General features: G+C 41.3%; 1 protein-coding gene across 1 annotated transcript; it reads right to left on the bottom strand.

Moving 5' to 3' along the window:
- Positions 1 to 6,185: 6,185 nt before the first annotated feature.
- On the bottom strand, positions 6,186 to 13,975 carry LOC124260456. The gene is made up of 2 exons (XM_046694785.1): positions 13,933 to 13,975; positions 6,186 to 8,242 (listed from the first exon to the last, which is right to left on the bottom strand). Exon 2 carries the CDS (start codon positions 8,202 to 8,204, stop codon positions 6,966 to 6,968), a length of 1,239 nt encoding a protein of 412 aa, XP_046550741.1. The 5' UTR covers positions 8,205 to 8,242; positions 13,933 to 13,975; the 3' UTR covers positions 6,186 to 6,965.
- Between the last annotated feature and the right edge of the window lie 1,287 nt (positions 13,976 to 15,262).

Here is a 15,262-nt window from a genome sequence, read left to right on the forward strand (position 1 = left end):
TTCTTCAGAAAGAACAGCTATCTGTGGCAAGACAACACCGCGCCAATCGACATTGGACCAGTCTCTCCTTCTTATGTCTAATCAATTACAAATGTCCTTTTTGGAAACCACGCAAAACTCTGTAATGACAACATGTAACTGTGTACAGAGTCAAGGAAGCTCCCCAGACGTAATGTATTGATCACTTACTTTCCTCCAGGACCACTGTTACTCTATCTCAAGCCTTGTAATTGTAGATCGGCTGATAATTACTTTCTGCAGTCTTTGTAATCTGGGGATACGTGTTTTGTCCATCTTGATTTATTGAATGGGACATGACTTCTTCCCACATGCACGGCAAGTCCTAGTCCATCTTGTACTGTTGGTGATTAGTGCAGAACTTGAAACTTCGCAACATACGACGGAACACTGCAAGCCTTAGGGCCTTAACGCAACTATGACATGAATATGAAATACATCGCTGCCATCAAAAAAGTGAGTGTGGCTTTTTCTCAGCAGTGTATTTCTTGCAAATGATTGATACCGTACGTCCTAAATTTGTGTCAGTGTACCGTGTGTATACGGAGTAGAAACATTGTGTCAGTGACGAGATAAGACCCGACACACTCATCTTTCATAGTTATCTAGACCAGCAGCGGTCAAGTGGTCAGTTTATGTTGTTAGGTCTATCGGATCAATACCATGGCCACATACACATCATCAGCCAAAGTCCGATGCCGGGCTGGCCCAAACTCTTCCTGGTGGATTATATTATCGTCGTGTATCAGGTCAACGACCAAAGTAGACTTGGCATTGAAGAAATGTCTGCATCCTCTTATGACCACTGTTCATCATGCATGGATGACCAGAGCAGTTGTAATCGGGGTCAGGCTTGTCAAACCACATCAAACGTCTGCTTCATCAGACCAGGCTTCTGTGTGTGGTTATAGAATATAGGCTATGTAGGTTGCGTGGTTATAGGATGTGTAGGCTGTGTGGTTATAGGCTATGTAGGCTGTGTGGTTATAGGATGAGTAGGCTGTGTGGTTATAGGCAATGTAGGCTGGGTGGTTAAAGGCTATATAGGCTGTGTGGTTATAGGCTATGTAGGCAGTGTGGTTATAGGCTATGTTGGTTGTGTGGTTATAGGCTATGTAGGCGGTGTGGTTATAGGCTATATAGGCTGTGTGGTTATAGGCTATATAGGCTGTGTGGTTATAGGCTATATAGGCTGTGTGGTTATAGGCTATGTAGGCTGTGTGGTTATAGGCTATATAGGCTGTGTGGTTATAGGCTATGTTATAGGCTGTGTGTTGGTTATAGGCTGTGTGGTTATAGGCTATGTTGGTTGTGTGGTTATAGGCTATATAGGCTGTGTGGTTATAGGCTATGTAGGCTATGTAGGCTGTGTGGTAGGCTAAAGGGTGTGGTTATAGGCTGTGTAGGCTGTGTTGTGATAGGCTATGTAGGCTGTGTGGTTATAGGTTGTGTAGTTTGTTTGGTTATAGGGTATTTTGGTTGTGTGGTTATAGGCTATGTAGGCTGTGTGGTTATAGGCTGTGTTTGTTGTGTGGTTATAGGCTATGTAGGCTGTGTGGTTATAGGCTATGTAGGCTGTGTGGTTACAGGCTATGTAGGCTGTGTGGTTATAGGCTATGTAGGCTGTGTAGGTGTGGTTATAGGCTGTGTAGGCTGTGTGGTTAGGCTAGGCTGTGTGGTTATAGGCTATGTAGGTGTTATAGGCTATGTAGGTGTGGTTATAGGCTATGTAGGCTGTGTGGTTATAGGCTATGTAGGCTGTGTGGTTATAGGCTATGTAGGCTGTGTGGTTATAGGCTGTGTAGGCTGTGTGGTTATAGGCTGTGTGGTTATAGGCTGTGTAGGCTGTGTGGTTATAGGCTATGTAGGCTGTGTGGTTATAGGCTATGTAGGCTGTGTGGTTATAGGCTATATAGGCTGTGTGGTTATAGGCTGTGTTAAAGGCTGTGTGGTTATAGGCTGTGTTTGGTTGTGTGTTATAGGGCTGTGTGGTTATAGGCTGTGTTGGTTGTGTAGGGTTATAGGCTATGTAGGCTGTGTGTTATAGGTTATAGGCTATAGGCTGTGTGGTTATAGGCTATGTAGGCTGTGTGGTTATAGGCTGTGTTGGTTGTGTGGTTATAGGCTATGTGTATTGTAGGCTATGAAGGTGGTTATAGGCTATGTAGGCTGTGTGGTGTAATATATAGGTTTATGTTATAGGTTATAGGCTGTGTGGTTATAGGCTGTGTAGGCTGTGTGGTTATAGGCTATGTTGGTTGTGTGGTTATAGGCTATATAGGCTGTGTGGTTATAGGCTATGTAGGCTGTGTGGTTATAGGCTATGTAGGCTGTGTGGTTATAGGCTATATAGGCTGTGTGGTTATAGGCTATGTAGGTTGTGGTTATAGGCTATGTAGGCTGTGTGGTTATAGGCTGTGTAGGCTGTGTGGTTATAGGCTATTATAGGCTGTGTGGTGGTTATAGGCTATGTAGGCTGTGTGGTTATAGGCTATGTAGGTTGTGTGGTTATAGGCTATGTAGGCTGTGTGGTTATAGGCTATGTAGGTTGTATGGTTAAAGGCTATGTAGGCTGTGTGGTTATAGGCTATGTAGGTTGTGTGGTTATAGGCTATGAAGGCTGTGTGGTTATAGGCTGTGTTGGTTGTGTAGTTATATGTTGTACAGGCTGTGTGGTTATAGGCTATATATGATGTGTGGTTATAGGCTATATATGATGTGTGGTTATAGGCTATATAGGCTGTGTGGTTATAGGCTATGTAGGCTGTGTGGTTATAGGCTATATATGATGTGTGGTTATAGGCTATATAGGCTGTGTGGTTAAAGGCTATGTAGGCTGTGTGGTTATAGGCTGTGTTGGTTATGTGGTTATAAGCTATATAGGCTGTGTGGTTATAGGCTATATAGGTTGTGTGGTTATAGGCTATATAGGCTGTGTGGTTATAGGCTATATAGGCTGTGTGGTTATAGGCTATGTAGGCTGTGTGGTTATAGGCTATGTAGGCTGTGTGGTTATAGGCTGTGTTGGTTATGTATAGGTAGGCTGTGTGGTTATAGGCTATATATGGTTGTGTGGTTATAGGCTGTGTAGGTTGTGTGGTTAAAGGCTATATAGGCTGTGTGGTTATAGGCTATGCAAGGCTGTGTGGTTATAGGCTATGTAGGCTGTGTGGTTATAGGCTGTGTTGGTTGTGTAGTTATAGGTTGTCCAGGATGTGTGGTTATAGGCTATATAGGCTGTGTGGTTATAGGCTATATAGGCTGTGTGGTTATAGGCTATATAGGCTGTGTGGTTATAGGCTATGTAGGCTGTGTGGTTATAGGCTATATAGGCTGTGTGGTTAAAGGCTGTGTGGTTATAGGCTATATAGGCTGTGTGGTTATAGGCTATATAGGCTGTGTGGTTATAGGCTATGTAGGCTGTGTGGTTATAGGCTGTGTAGGCTGTGTAGTTATAGGCTATGTCCAGGATGTATGTGGTTATAGGCTATGTAGGCTGTGTGGTTATAGGCTATGTTGGTTGTGTGGCTGTAGGCTATGTAGGTTGTGTGTTTGTGAGCCGTATTTAGAATCGTCAGCTTTTGCTATTACATTTCTATTTAACCGTCTGTAAAAGGTTAGAGGAAACATGACCACAAGTAGGAACTGGCTTCACTTAAAAGACAATCAATGACATGTATGGCCGCGTGGTGTTAAAGTTTATCTTACTGTGGGGTCCCCGCCATCGTTTCCCTTTACCCCATCCACAGGCCTTGTGACCAAAAAATCATCAATATCAGCTTAATCACCTCAGTGATCCGACAACCCCAGACATTACCAACGGCCTGTATTTAAAGGGCCGTCATTCCAGATTCGTCCGCGGTTTCCGGTTCTCGTCTTACAATCAACCGGAAATCGATGGCAATAAACCTTCGTCTTATTCCGATTGGCTGATGGGCGGAAAGATATAAAAGAGGCACGGGAATATTGACTGGAGTATAAAAGGTCACAGAGTGGTGTAATTGGTACATTGAGGCACTCACAGAGCAAAGTCAACCACGTACTAACCACTTTCCCTGAAGGCTTACTCCACTATTTGAGTCAATATTTACATGCCTGGAACTTTTCACACTGTAGACAATGATGCAATTGAGTCTTTTGATGCTGAAAATGTATTACGAAAAATTCCTTTTGAAATCTGTTGGACGTCACATTGAACGAGTGATTGAAAAATAGGTCAGTAAATACCGCAAGTAGTAAATGTAGCACTTTCCCAAATCAAAATAACTGTGTAAATTGAAAGAGTAATTGGAAATTGGATGAACACTGGTGTCTAGGCATCAGTGTTGGCTGGAACTAATACCCCAAGACATTTGATTGAGGTCATGGGAAGGAATGCGACTGCAGTGAAAATGAATACGTAAATTATCAAACAGTTCAAGTTACTCAGTTCCATAAAATAATAATGTCACTGGCATTTGACAAGATAAATATGAATACATGTTCACAATTTTGGCATTATGTTTTCACAACCAAAACACCTGATGTTATCAGTGTTACGCTGTGTCTTAAATTATTTCTATAGTTCTGTTTGGGTGAAAGATGAAAACCGACGGCGAACATGAACACCCATTGGGGCAGTATTTTTCCCCGTCGTCCGAACAACTGTAATTTGGCCGCCGACTCGAAAATAAAAAAGATAGGTTCTTTTGTCATTTCTCCTTCTCGGACAAATATACCGACTGCTGATTCCATCAATTAAATCTTGTGTCAGTGATGGATGAAGGTTGTACGCTAAACGCTACAACAAGGCTAAGCGCTACAACAAGGCGAAGCGCTAGGCATTAACATTCTTCTTTACATTTCATTTGTTAATAATACACTATCACATATTATAGAGTAAAGTTAGAGTTATGTCGCAAGTTTCTAAAAATGAAAACAAGAAGCAGTAGTAGCAGTGTGGAATCGGAATTATTTTACTGCCGCTTCTCACTTTGTCTGTTCCCCCAATTGCTCGCCAGACCCGTGAAGATCCGGATTAGAATGGGTCTTCAGGAACCCATGCTTGTCTACCCGTGAAGATCCGGGTTAGAATGGGTCTTCAGGAACCCATGCTTGTCTACCCGTGAAGATCCGGGTTAGAATGGGTCTTCAGGAACCCATGCTTGTCTACCCGTGAAGATCCGGGTTAGAATGGGTCTTCAGGAACCCATGCTTGTCTACCCGTGAAGATCCGGGTTAGAATGGGTCTTCAGGAACCCATGCTTGTCGTAAGAGGCGACTAACGGGATCGGGTGGTCAGGCCCACTGACTTGTTGACACATGTCATCGTATCACGTTTGGGTAGATTGATACTCATGGTATATTGATCACTGGATTGTCTAGTCCAGACTTGATCATTTTCAAGCCGCCGCCATATAGCTGGAATATTGCTGGGAGCGGCTAAAACAACAAATAAAAAACAAAATCTTGCCAGTCACATACATCCGTGGATAAATAAATGAGTGAGTATGATTACCTTTCTGAATATTGAAGAAAATTAGTGAATGGCACTGTTAGCATTTGTCAATAAAACTAATGACATAGTGAAAACATTCCAGCCACGTGGTAAGCATGTTATGAGTCGCTTTAAGTCATATTCCAGCAGTACCACGGCGCAAGAAATGGAATCCAAACATCGTAACCATGTGGGAAATCGAACCCGTGTTTTCGACGTGACGAGCGAACGCTTCAACCACGAGGCTACCCCAGCGCCCCATCACTATCGTGGAAGTATAGGAGTAATGCGTTGCTGTTTCTGTTTCAGGAGCTCCTGACAACAGCTAACAATGAACCGGGAGGTACATTTAAAGGGAGACTACGCTGTGATTAGTTGGCTGTCCCCGATCTCATTCTGATCCCCGCATCCTGTTTCCATTCAACTGTTAACCATGAATTGGGAAAGAAAACTGATTTGGGTTGCAGAGGCTTGAAATCACAACAACTATCCTTGTGCTTTAGGGCTCAAATTTAACTTAACATATATCTATATGTAACGTAAATATATCAGTATCAAGTACATACTGAAATGTATATACCTGCAATATCCCAGTCTGTTGAATGACTGATTACTTTGTATTTTGTGTACTGCTCTTCATGACAATGGATGAAATTTAACTGTACTGCATCTCTATTAATTGAAAACGTAATATATAAACATGTGTTTATTTTGACTTGGCTAACACCTCACTCATAACATCAGCGTATCGTCTGTTGTAATTTCTGCTGTAAGTATGACCCACTGTGCCAACGTAATTCAACAATATTTCACTTTACGACTGTTCGTGACTGGGCGTGTGAGACAGTACCAGCTGGCTCTGCATGTGTTAATGGCGCACCACAGACGGGGACAGGTTGCTATATCTGTACATTAACCTGATGTTATCTGACGTATCAACACTTGGTAGCCAGCTGGGTACAAGCAGTTATCCGTGAGCGAGAATCATTTAACCCCCAGGATGTTGAGGTTGTCTTAATGCACACTTTTTCATAAGAATTGAATTATGAAAGTTGAACGAGAATTACGTTTGCATGGTACGGGATCTACCTACGACTATAGGATTACACAGATATGTAGACTATTAGACGGTCTTACAATACTCCTCCAGTATCAAGGCGGAGATCTATATACATACACAAATCTGGCTTCACACATTTTGCCGACATACGCAAGGAATACCTGGTCCTGTACAATCTGAATGTACCGAGTTTCACTTTAGCACTGAGCACTATAAGCCACAGTTGGATTTACGACGCCGTGGGTTTGATGGTGTAATCTGTAGAAGGTTGTTTGTCTTGTGATATTGGTACCCCGTCTGTTGAACGTTAATTGTTTGTCTGGAGATATTGGTACAGTCATATTAGTAAGTAAACGTGTTTTCTTCAGATAAGGGGCTCCGGGGATATTACTGTTTTTAACAGGTAAGCTATCAAGACTGTTCACACAGTGCGGCAAACCTCAGTTCACCTTCTTTCATTACATCTGCCCACTGCAGATATGACGAGAGTTTTTCCGCCTGCCACTCATACTTCACGATAAAATATTGCGCCAACTTTCTTCTCCTGCTACCCATTCGCGTCGTGTCATGTAAGTCCACTCTTTTATCTCTTTGTTGATTTATTTCATCCTGACACGGTTTTGTGACGTCATTAGCAATGACGTCACTTGGCAACGTCTCCCATTGAGGATCGTCAAAATTCAAATCTTCCGTGATGTCATATGGGCGTAGTGTTAAAGCAAACGTCCCATGAGTCTCCTTGTCATCCGTTTTATCTGACAATTCCGTCAGTTCCGCTAGGGGGAGTTCTGCGTCTGCTGTATCAAACTGTTCCCACTCTATAATCCACATCCTTAAAACCTCGGGTTTCTGAGCAATATCTTCAGGCAAGGGAAACGGAAGTCCATTAGGGTCACCTTGTCGGTGGCAAGGCTCTTCGGGGTCGACATGTCGGTACGCCGCTAACCATCTCTGCACCTGTTCCAGCAGCTCTTGTTGGTAAGGAGATATGTCCTCAGCTCGACTCAACTCCTGCTCGAGTCCTGCTACATCTTCCCTGATGTCACTCCAGAACTCCGACAGTTGTATTTCCTCCACCCTCCCCATCACATACGGCGACAGTGCCGCGTGTATTTCAGCCTTGCTGAATCCAACAATGTCCATCAGCAGGGGAGCATTTTTCTTCCATGTGTCCTCGTCCCCAAAGTCAAGATAAAGAGAAGGGTAGTGTTCCATCTTCCTTTGAAGAATCATGTTCAGGAAGCTCGTATTGTACCTGATCTTGCTGCAGTCGCAGATTCTTTTACCAAACACTCCCCACTCCACCCATCCCTGTTCACTGTTGTGATGACTTATCTGCCTGCGGGAATATGACGGAAGCTTCAAAAACTTTTCCTGTTCCTTCTCCTTGTCGTCTTCGACTGTCGTCAGCTCACTTGGCACTCCATTCACCATGGGTTGAAGAATCTGGTTCTGGTGCGCACCATAGCACTGAGGACTATGCGCTACATTTGGATACAGAACGCCATTGGTTTGACAGTGTTCTTGTGTCCTATCCTGCCGTTGACCATTGGTCGAGCAAGTCAATGCCGTTTGGCCATTGTAGCCACCATCAGTGTTGGTGTTTGTTGTGGCGACAGTGGCGGTTATGCTGCTTCCACTACAACCCATCGCGTGCAACCAGGCTTGAATTATTTGGCCATGAATACCTGTAAAGAAACAGTATTGTATCAAATTTGTTATATTTCCAGAAAAAAATATTCCCGTTTATCTAAAAACAAGTGTTTTCCTGTAATGAATGTCATCAGAAATGTTGTGAATTTACCCTTTTAACGAAGTTGACGTGTATATATCCTTGTAACATGTCTCGACTTGTCATATGTCAGATAATACCTGTGCGTACCATCATACAGACCATTCAATCTAATACGTGCTCCTGATTTTCACAGAAGCAGCAACGTTTAGGACATTCTTTTTTCAGGCTCTACTATCCCATCAAGATGACTCACGCCGGGATGTAACTGAATTGCTGTTCAATACCAAGGTAAACAGCATGTCTCAACCTCAAGCCTCTCTACACAATGTCTGTAACATATGGTTCACGCGGAGATTCTATTATCACTATGTCAGCTGCGCCGTATGAGGAAAGGAGGCCATCACACTTTCCTCAGCTACAACTTGGATGGACATGAGCAAAGGTGCCCCCCTACTCTACTGCTTTCCTCAGCTACAACTTGGATGGACATGAGCAAAGGTGCCCCCACTACTCTACTGCTTTCCTCAGCTACAACTTGATGGACATGAGCAAAGGTGCCCCCTACTCCACAGCTTTCCTCAACTACAACTTGAATCGACATGAGCAAAGGTGCCCCCTACTCTACTGCTTTCCTCAACTACAACTTGGATGGACATGAGCAAAGGTGCCCCCAACCTACTCTACTGCTTTCCTCAACTGCAACTTGGATGGGCACGAGCAATGGTGCCCACCACTCTACTGCTTACCTCAGCTGCAACTTGGATAGGATCGTCGATTGCATATACTATACCCAGTTGTTACAAAGACAAACGTATAAAGCCCAAATGTATTTCACCTGGATGTGTACACACTATAGAGTAGGACCAACTGTGTATGGGTTGTTTGGACCGGTGACAAGTGATGTGCAGTCACTGCTTGTCGACAACAGTACTAAACTGCAGCTGCGAATTAAACACACACATATCTCACACAGATACATGCAGTATCTAGACCGCTAGGCCACACACACCCCATCCCCACCCCATATTCTACTGCATTCGTTGGTGTATTGTCACTAATGTTGGGCCATTATTAACTGAGTAGCCTTACCTTCATATGTGATGAAATGACTGAACCAATGACACCACTGTAGGTGACGTGATGGCTTGTTTGGTGTATTTGGCAATGTCGGTGATGTTGGCCAGCATGTTGGTTCGTTTATATCTCACCTAATTACTGACCAAAGAGTAAAAAATCTCGGTTTGTCAGTCAAAATGTGACGCTCTTCCGACCCAATATTTAAGCACTAAATGTACAGTTCAAATAATGTCCTGAATAGATAAACAATTAGACAGTTTGACTGTGTATCTTCACAACATGCGCACCTGCTTAATAAAAATAATACAGAATATTTCACAACACGAATATATTTTTAAGGATTGGACCTTTATTTGTTGATGATAATGTGGCGATTTCTCTTCATAAGTATACAATGCAAAAGTATACAATGAAAGATGAGTAGCTCCCCTCGGATGGAACTATCAGAATAATGTTGTAAGGTTTGGCGAAAGGAAAACATGGCTTTGTTTATATCAATTTTAACAATTCTTATAGAAATAAAGTTAGAGTTTAATATCCTGTCATCACAATATTCTATTTACTTCTTAAAACATAAATTGTTTTGATAAATATCGAAAACATGGAAAGTGAATCGCAAAACGTTTGTGATGAACGCGCACCTGGCCAACCATTAGACATCATTGTTTTGTCCATACAACGACAGAAACAAATTCCATGACCAAAACAATTCCTTTAAAACATGTGTTCATATACATTTGAAACATATCAATAATTTGCTTGAATTAATATCAGTTTTACTTATAAGTTATAAGGTTAAATAAAATCGCTGTTCAGAAACCTGTTTGTATGAAATTACAACATTGATTATTGCTCTTCAAAGGAACTATTTAAAGTACGTGTTGCAGTTATTGCTCTTCAAAGGAACTATTTAAAGTACGTGTTGCAGTTATTGCTCTTCAAAGGAACTATTTAAAGTACGTGTTGCAGTTATGCCAACATTTCATTATACAACACCTGTGCAAAGGTTATAATATAAATATGGCGTACTAGGCTAAATGTGTCAATTTCTTGTGTAAACCATGTTCAAACAAACAAAAACTTTCAAAGGATAGTAAACTGCCTATGATATTGAACAAAGCAAAACGTACATAATGAAATTAGTTTCTTGAAGAGAAACAATGGGCAAAATATGCATTACGACACTGTAACTGTTTAAAGCAGCAGGGCAGTGTGACTGTGTTTAAAGAAATTGCGAAATATGTACAAGAATGTTGACGTATGACATCACTACAGTACCGGTGACCGCTTATTTACAAAATGGCGTGTTCGCTGTGGGAGAGACCTTCCCTTGATCCAGGGATCGTTTGTACATAAATATGTCATGTAAGTAATCGAAAACATCCTGACTATCTGCGTGTTGTTTGTTTGTTTGTATCATTTTAATTGTAATTATGAGAAGTTGTCAGAAATGTCGACAAATACCGATGTCGTTGTGCGTGATTTGGCGTCAATCATGGCGTCACGCAGGACGAAAACTTTGACAGTTTTGTTGGAATTCACATATCATTGTATTGTATCTACTTTTAATTTCCCAATTCTTGCTACAAAACTCTACCCATGCATATTCTAAAATACTGAGCCCGTGTATGCAGCGAATAGACGAATGAGTGTCTGAAACTTTAAGAAAATGTTACACAGTGTAATTCTGAAAATTCTTTGTTTACATTTTACACAAGCGCTGTCCTATGAGCACAGCGTGTTTTTTACATCCAGTACATTTCGTTTAATTTCATTTAGACACTTGGTATTGGTGACAGAGAACTTTTGTTTTTTGTTATCTTATTCTAAAACACATATGAGGAATTCATTGAAGCATTTGTCGCATCTGAATATCAAATATACGTGATGTAATAGGCGGTTCATGACCGGGCTTCACCAAGTGTGATTTTGTAAACACTATCCAATATGGCGGAAAATCATTTCGCGTTCGTGTTCGTGAATTTTCCAAAACATCACAAACGATTCTAGGTTTATCGGTGACGTTTTAGTATTACCACTAGTGATTTGATGAGAAACAGATATCAGTGATCACTAATATTCTACGTTAGAAAATCAAACCTCCGAGTAATTATTCGATTTTTACATTTCAAAGCATACACCAAATATGTGTTGCAATTTTGTAATGTGTCAAAAATGGCAACAGTTAATATGTACCCATTGTTTAATTTCTTTAGCTCAGATGGCAGTGGATGGTATCAAGAAACAGGAAATATCCCGCAGAATTCGAAACAGTGAAGTGTAGTTGTGTGCGTAACATATTTTAAATTTTATTAGACATCAAATTCAGGGTTGAAGTGGAACGTACGACACCCAGGGGGTTAAAACGAATATTTACTAAAACAGAGCCAATAATGCGCGGTAATTATGATATGAAACTGTAATAAACGTCTATGGAATCATACAATTTCTAAAAACTCTATCTCCCAAAAATATATACAACTTACTATCAGTCTTGTATTTCTGCAACTGATTTGGAACGATATCATGATAAAGTGACGTCACTTCTACCCAGTGTTCCAAGCGGCCAGCATAGTACCTCTGCATCCACATCTAATTAAACATCTTTGATAGAATGGCCTACTTTCATTGAGAAAATATCCTAAAACGTTTAACACTATGTCGATTTGCATAGTGATCCTTTGTTTACATGGGTTGTGCGGTTCTACATGTTGTCATCGAAGCCCTACGGAGAGAAAGCGATGCAGTCGCTTTGATGTATATAAATATATAGTATCATAAGCCTTACTGTCGCGGTTATAGCAGAATATCTACATAACAATGTAAAACAATATGAAGACCGCTTGCAATTATGAAGCCTCTTATAATTTACGAATATGTGCGTTTGTTTACAAACAAGAGAAAAGACCGGTCACGTGATATGCAAATTAGCCTGTGGTGGTGATATGCTAATTCATCACTGCACCGGAGTGTGCTGAAATACGTATATTGAGCAGAACACGGCGGATGTTACAGCGAGAAGAATGCGACTAAACGCCACATAAAAGTGACATTAATTTAGATGGATGTAATCTACCAAACAGCATGTCCAAGAACGTGCCTGCGTAAGAATTTTGGAATATTCATTTACATTTTAGTAACCATAAAACAATCTCAGAATCATCAGCTACACACGGTCATTTTCTAATGACGTAATACAAGCGCCTGTTGATCGCAGAACAATGTCCAGGTGATCACTGGTGCTAACTATCACTGTTAAATATAACGATGATACACCTAATTAATCTTATAACTACACTATACATAGTTTTTACACACAAGACACGTGTGCATTATGAAAGCACCAGAACGATCTCGGGGACGTGCACGATAAACGAAGGCTGTTCATTACCGACGAGATAAACAGAAATTCAGCAAACATAAGAATGAAAAGAAGAATTGTTAATGAATTAGTTCAAAATCTTTTTCCACATATATATTGTTTCCATATCCATTCAAATACACTCTCATACTGGCAAGGTGTACATATTCAGATAGAGACTCTGAGGGAATGTAAGAGTAGATACATGTCTTTCTGTGAGATAATTGAAACGCTACCTTTTGAAACTTAGGAAGGTATTCCAAGCTATTTCCACATGACTTACATTTTCTTCCCACAGAGGTTACTCCTGTCATATCTTCCTACATAACCTCTGTTCTAATACGGCCATATTTCCCGGTCCTCGTAAAATCCCCTAGCGGCAAAAGATCGCAACACGAATTATCTCCCTTCTTTCTATCCAATCAGAACACGTGTTACATCGACTTAGATTCAATTTGACTAACACAAGCAAATGCGGGGCCACAAATATCCCCCATCTGCCGGGGAATTGTGTTGATGTTACACACAAGACGTTTAATGGCTAGCTTGTCCGTTGTCAACGAGGGCGATGGAGACGCCATTGATACGCCATTACATGACTGAGTTCTGTCTAGAAGAAACGTTTGCGCATCGCGCTCGGGAAGAGGTTCTAGTTTTCCCGAAGCATACGGAAATTACCGAGGCCTTGCGAATGATCACTTTTGAAACAACGTCGCTAATTGCACAACTAAATCGGCTTGTCTCCAATCACGAGCCTTGAACGCTGACACCAAGAAAGGGTCGTATTAGAACAGAGGTTATGTAGGAAGATATGACAGGAGTAACCTCTGTGGGAAGAGAATGCATGACTTATAGTATGCCATATCTTTTATATGGAAACGCGTTGCGCAATGCATATCGACATTTCCTTTGAAGAGAGGCTTCGCCAATCTATTTCAAGTTGTGACAAATGACAAACACGGCTGAAAAATAACTTCGTGTGTGGCCGTGTACGCTGAAGGTGCTTCCTGATGTATACCACTGCTCGTGAACCTGCTATGTATACTCGTCCATCTGCCACACGACCGCATGTCAAATAGATATACTTAAATAATTCATACCAACATGACTTAATGATTTGGTCAAGACAGCACCACAGCGGTACACGTGCATATACACATGTATGTCCAGTACAACAGGATAAGCCTCACCTGTAATATACTCACCTGTTTGCCTGTACAGCAGTTCCGTGTCAGCGCCTACCTTGAATAGCCATATATCAATACATGTATCGAGCTATGTACGTAAGCTAAATAGGACACAATTACCCACATAGTATCGACAGAGAGAGTATCTGTTATGGTTACGAGCATTGCCACAGCTTAACCTGTTGATATCGTTCTATAGCAAAGTCGCGTGACATAAGGAGCCCTATTTACGCTACACGACTTCGCAGATCTTGATATACGATATATTAGTATGGTTTATTAATCACATTGTGTAAATATCTGGAAATAACATTAGTAAAATTTACACAAACATATACATCGATTCGTAAGAGATACATGTTTGTACATATTTGTTGCATACGTGGAATGTCCTCGAAAGCGTGGTTTCACTCCCACATATGTGGTGTCACTCTCAAATATATGGTTTCACACTGAGTCTCACATATGTGGTTTCACACGGAGTCTCACATATGTGGTGTCACTCTCAGTCTTACATGTGTGGTTTCACTCTGAGTCTCACATATGTGAACATCTTCTTTTTATTCTTGAGTACAACGTTATTACAATATTAACCCAGAAAAACCTCTATGTTCATCAAATAGCTCACATATGTGGCTCACACTGAGTCTCACATATGTGGTTTCACACTGAGTCTCACATACGTGGTTTCACTCTGAGTCTCACATATGTGGTTTCACTCTGAGTCTCACATACGTGGTTTCACTCTGAGTCTCACATACGTGGTTTCACACTGAGTTTCACTTACGTGGTTTCACTCTGAGTCTCACATATGTGGTTTCACACTGAGTATCACATATGTGGTGTCACTCTGAGTCTCACATATGTGGTTTCTGAGTCCCTCATAAGTGGTTTCACCCCCACATAAATGGTTTCATTCTCACATTTTGTGGTCTCACTCCGAGTCTCACATATGTGGTTTCACACTGAGTATCACATATGTGGTGTCACTCTGAGTATCACATATGTGGTGTCACTCTGAGTCTCACATATGTGGTTCCCGAGTCCCTCATAAGTGGTTTCACCCCCACATAAATGGTTTCATTTTCACATGTTGTGGTCTCACTCCGAGTCTCACATATGTGGTTTCACACTGAGTCTCACATATGTGGTTTCACACTCACATACATTTTGCCCCCAGACATTACTGCACACACTTGCTACCTTATGACAGGTGAGACCTCGTAAATATACCTATGGAAATTACTATTAACAATTGGCCGCTATTTGTAACATTGTGAACAGCTGTTGCTTTAAGCTATTGCGGTTCAACGCATCATTCAGTATACATCTAGGCTGATTCCTTCCT

This window comes from Haliotis rubra, unplaced genomic scaffold (assembly GCF_003918875.1).
Source record: "Haliotis rubra isolate DU_JTF1 unplaced genomic scaffold, ASM391887v1 Scf119, whole genome shotgun sequence".
Taxonomy (NCBI): domain Eukaryota; kingdom Metazoa; phylum Mollusca; class Gastropoda; order Lepetellida; family Haliotidae; genus Haliotis; species Haliotis rubra.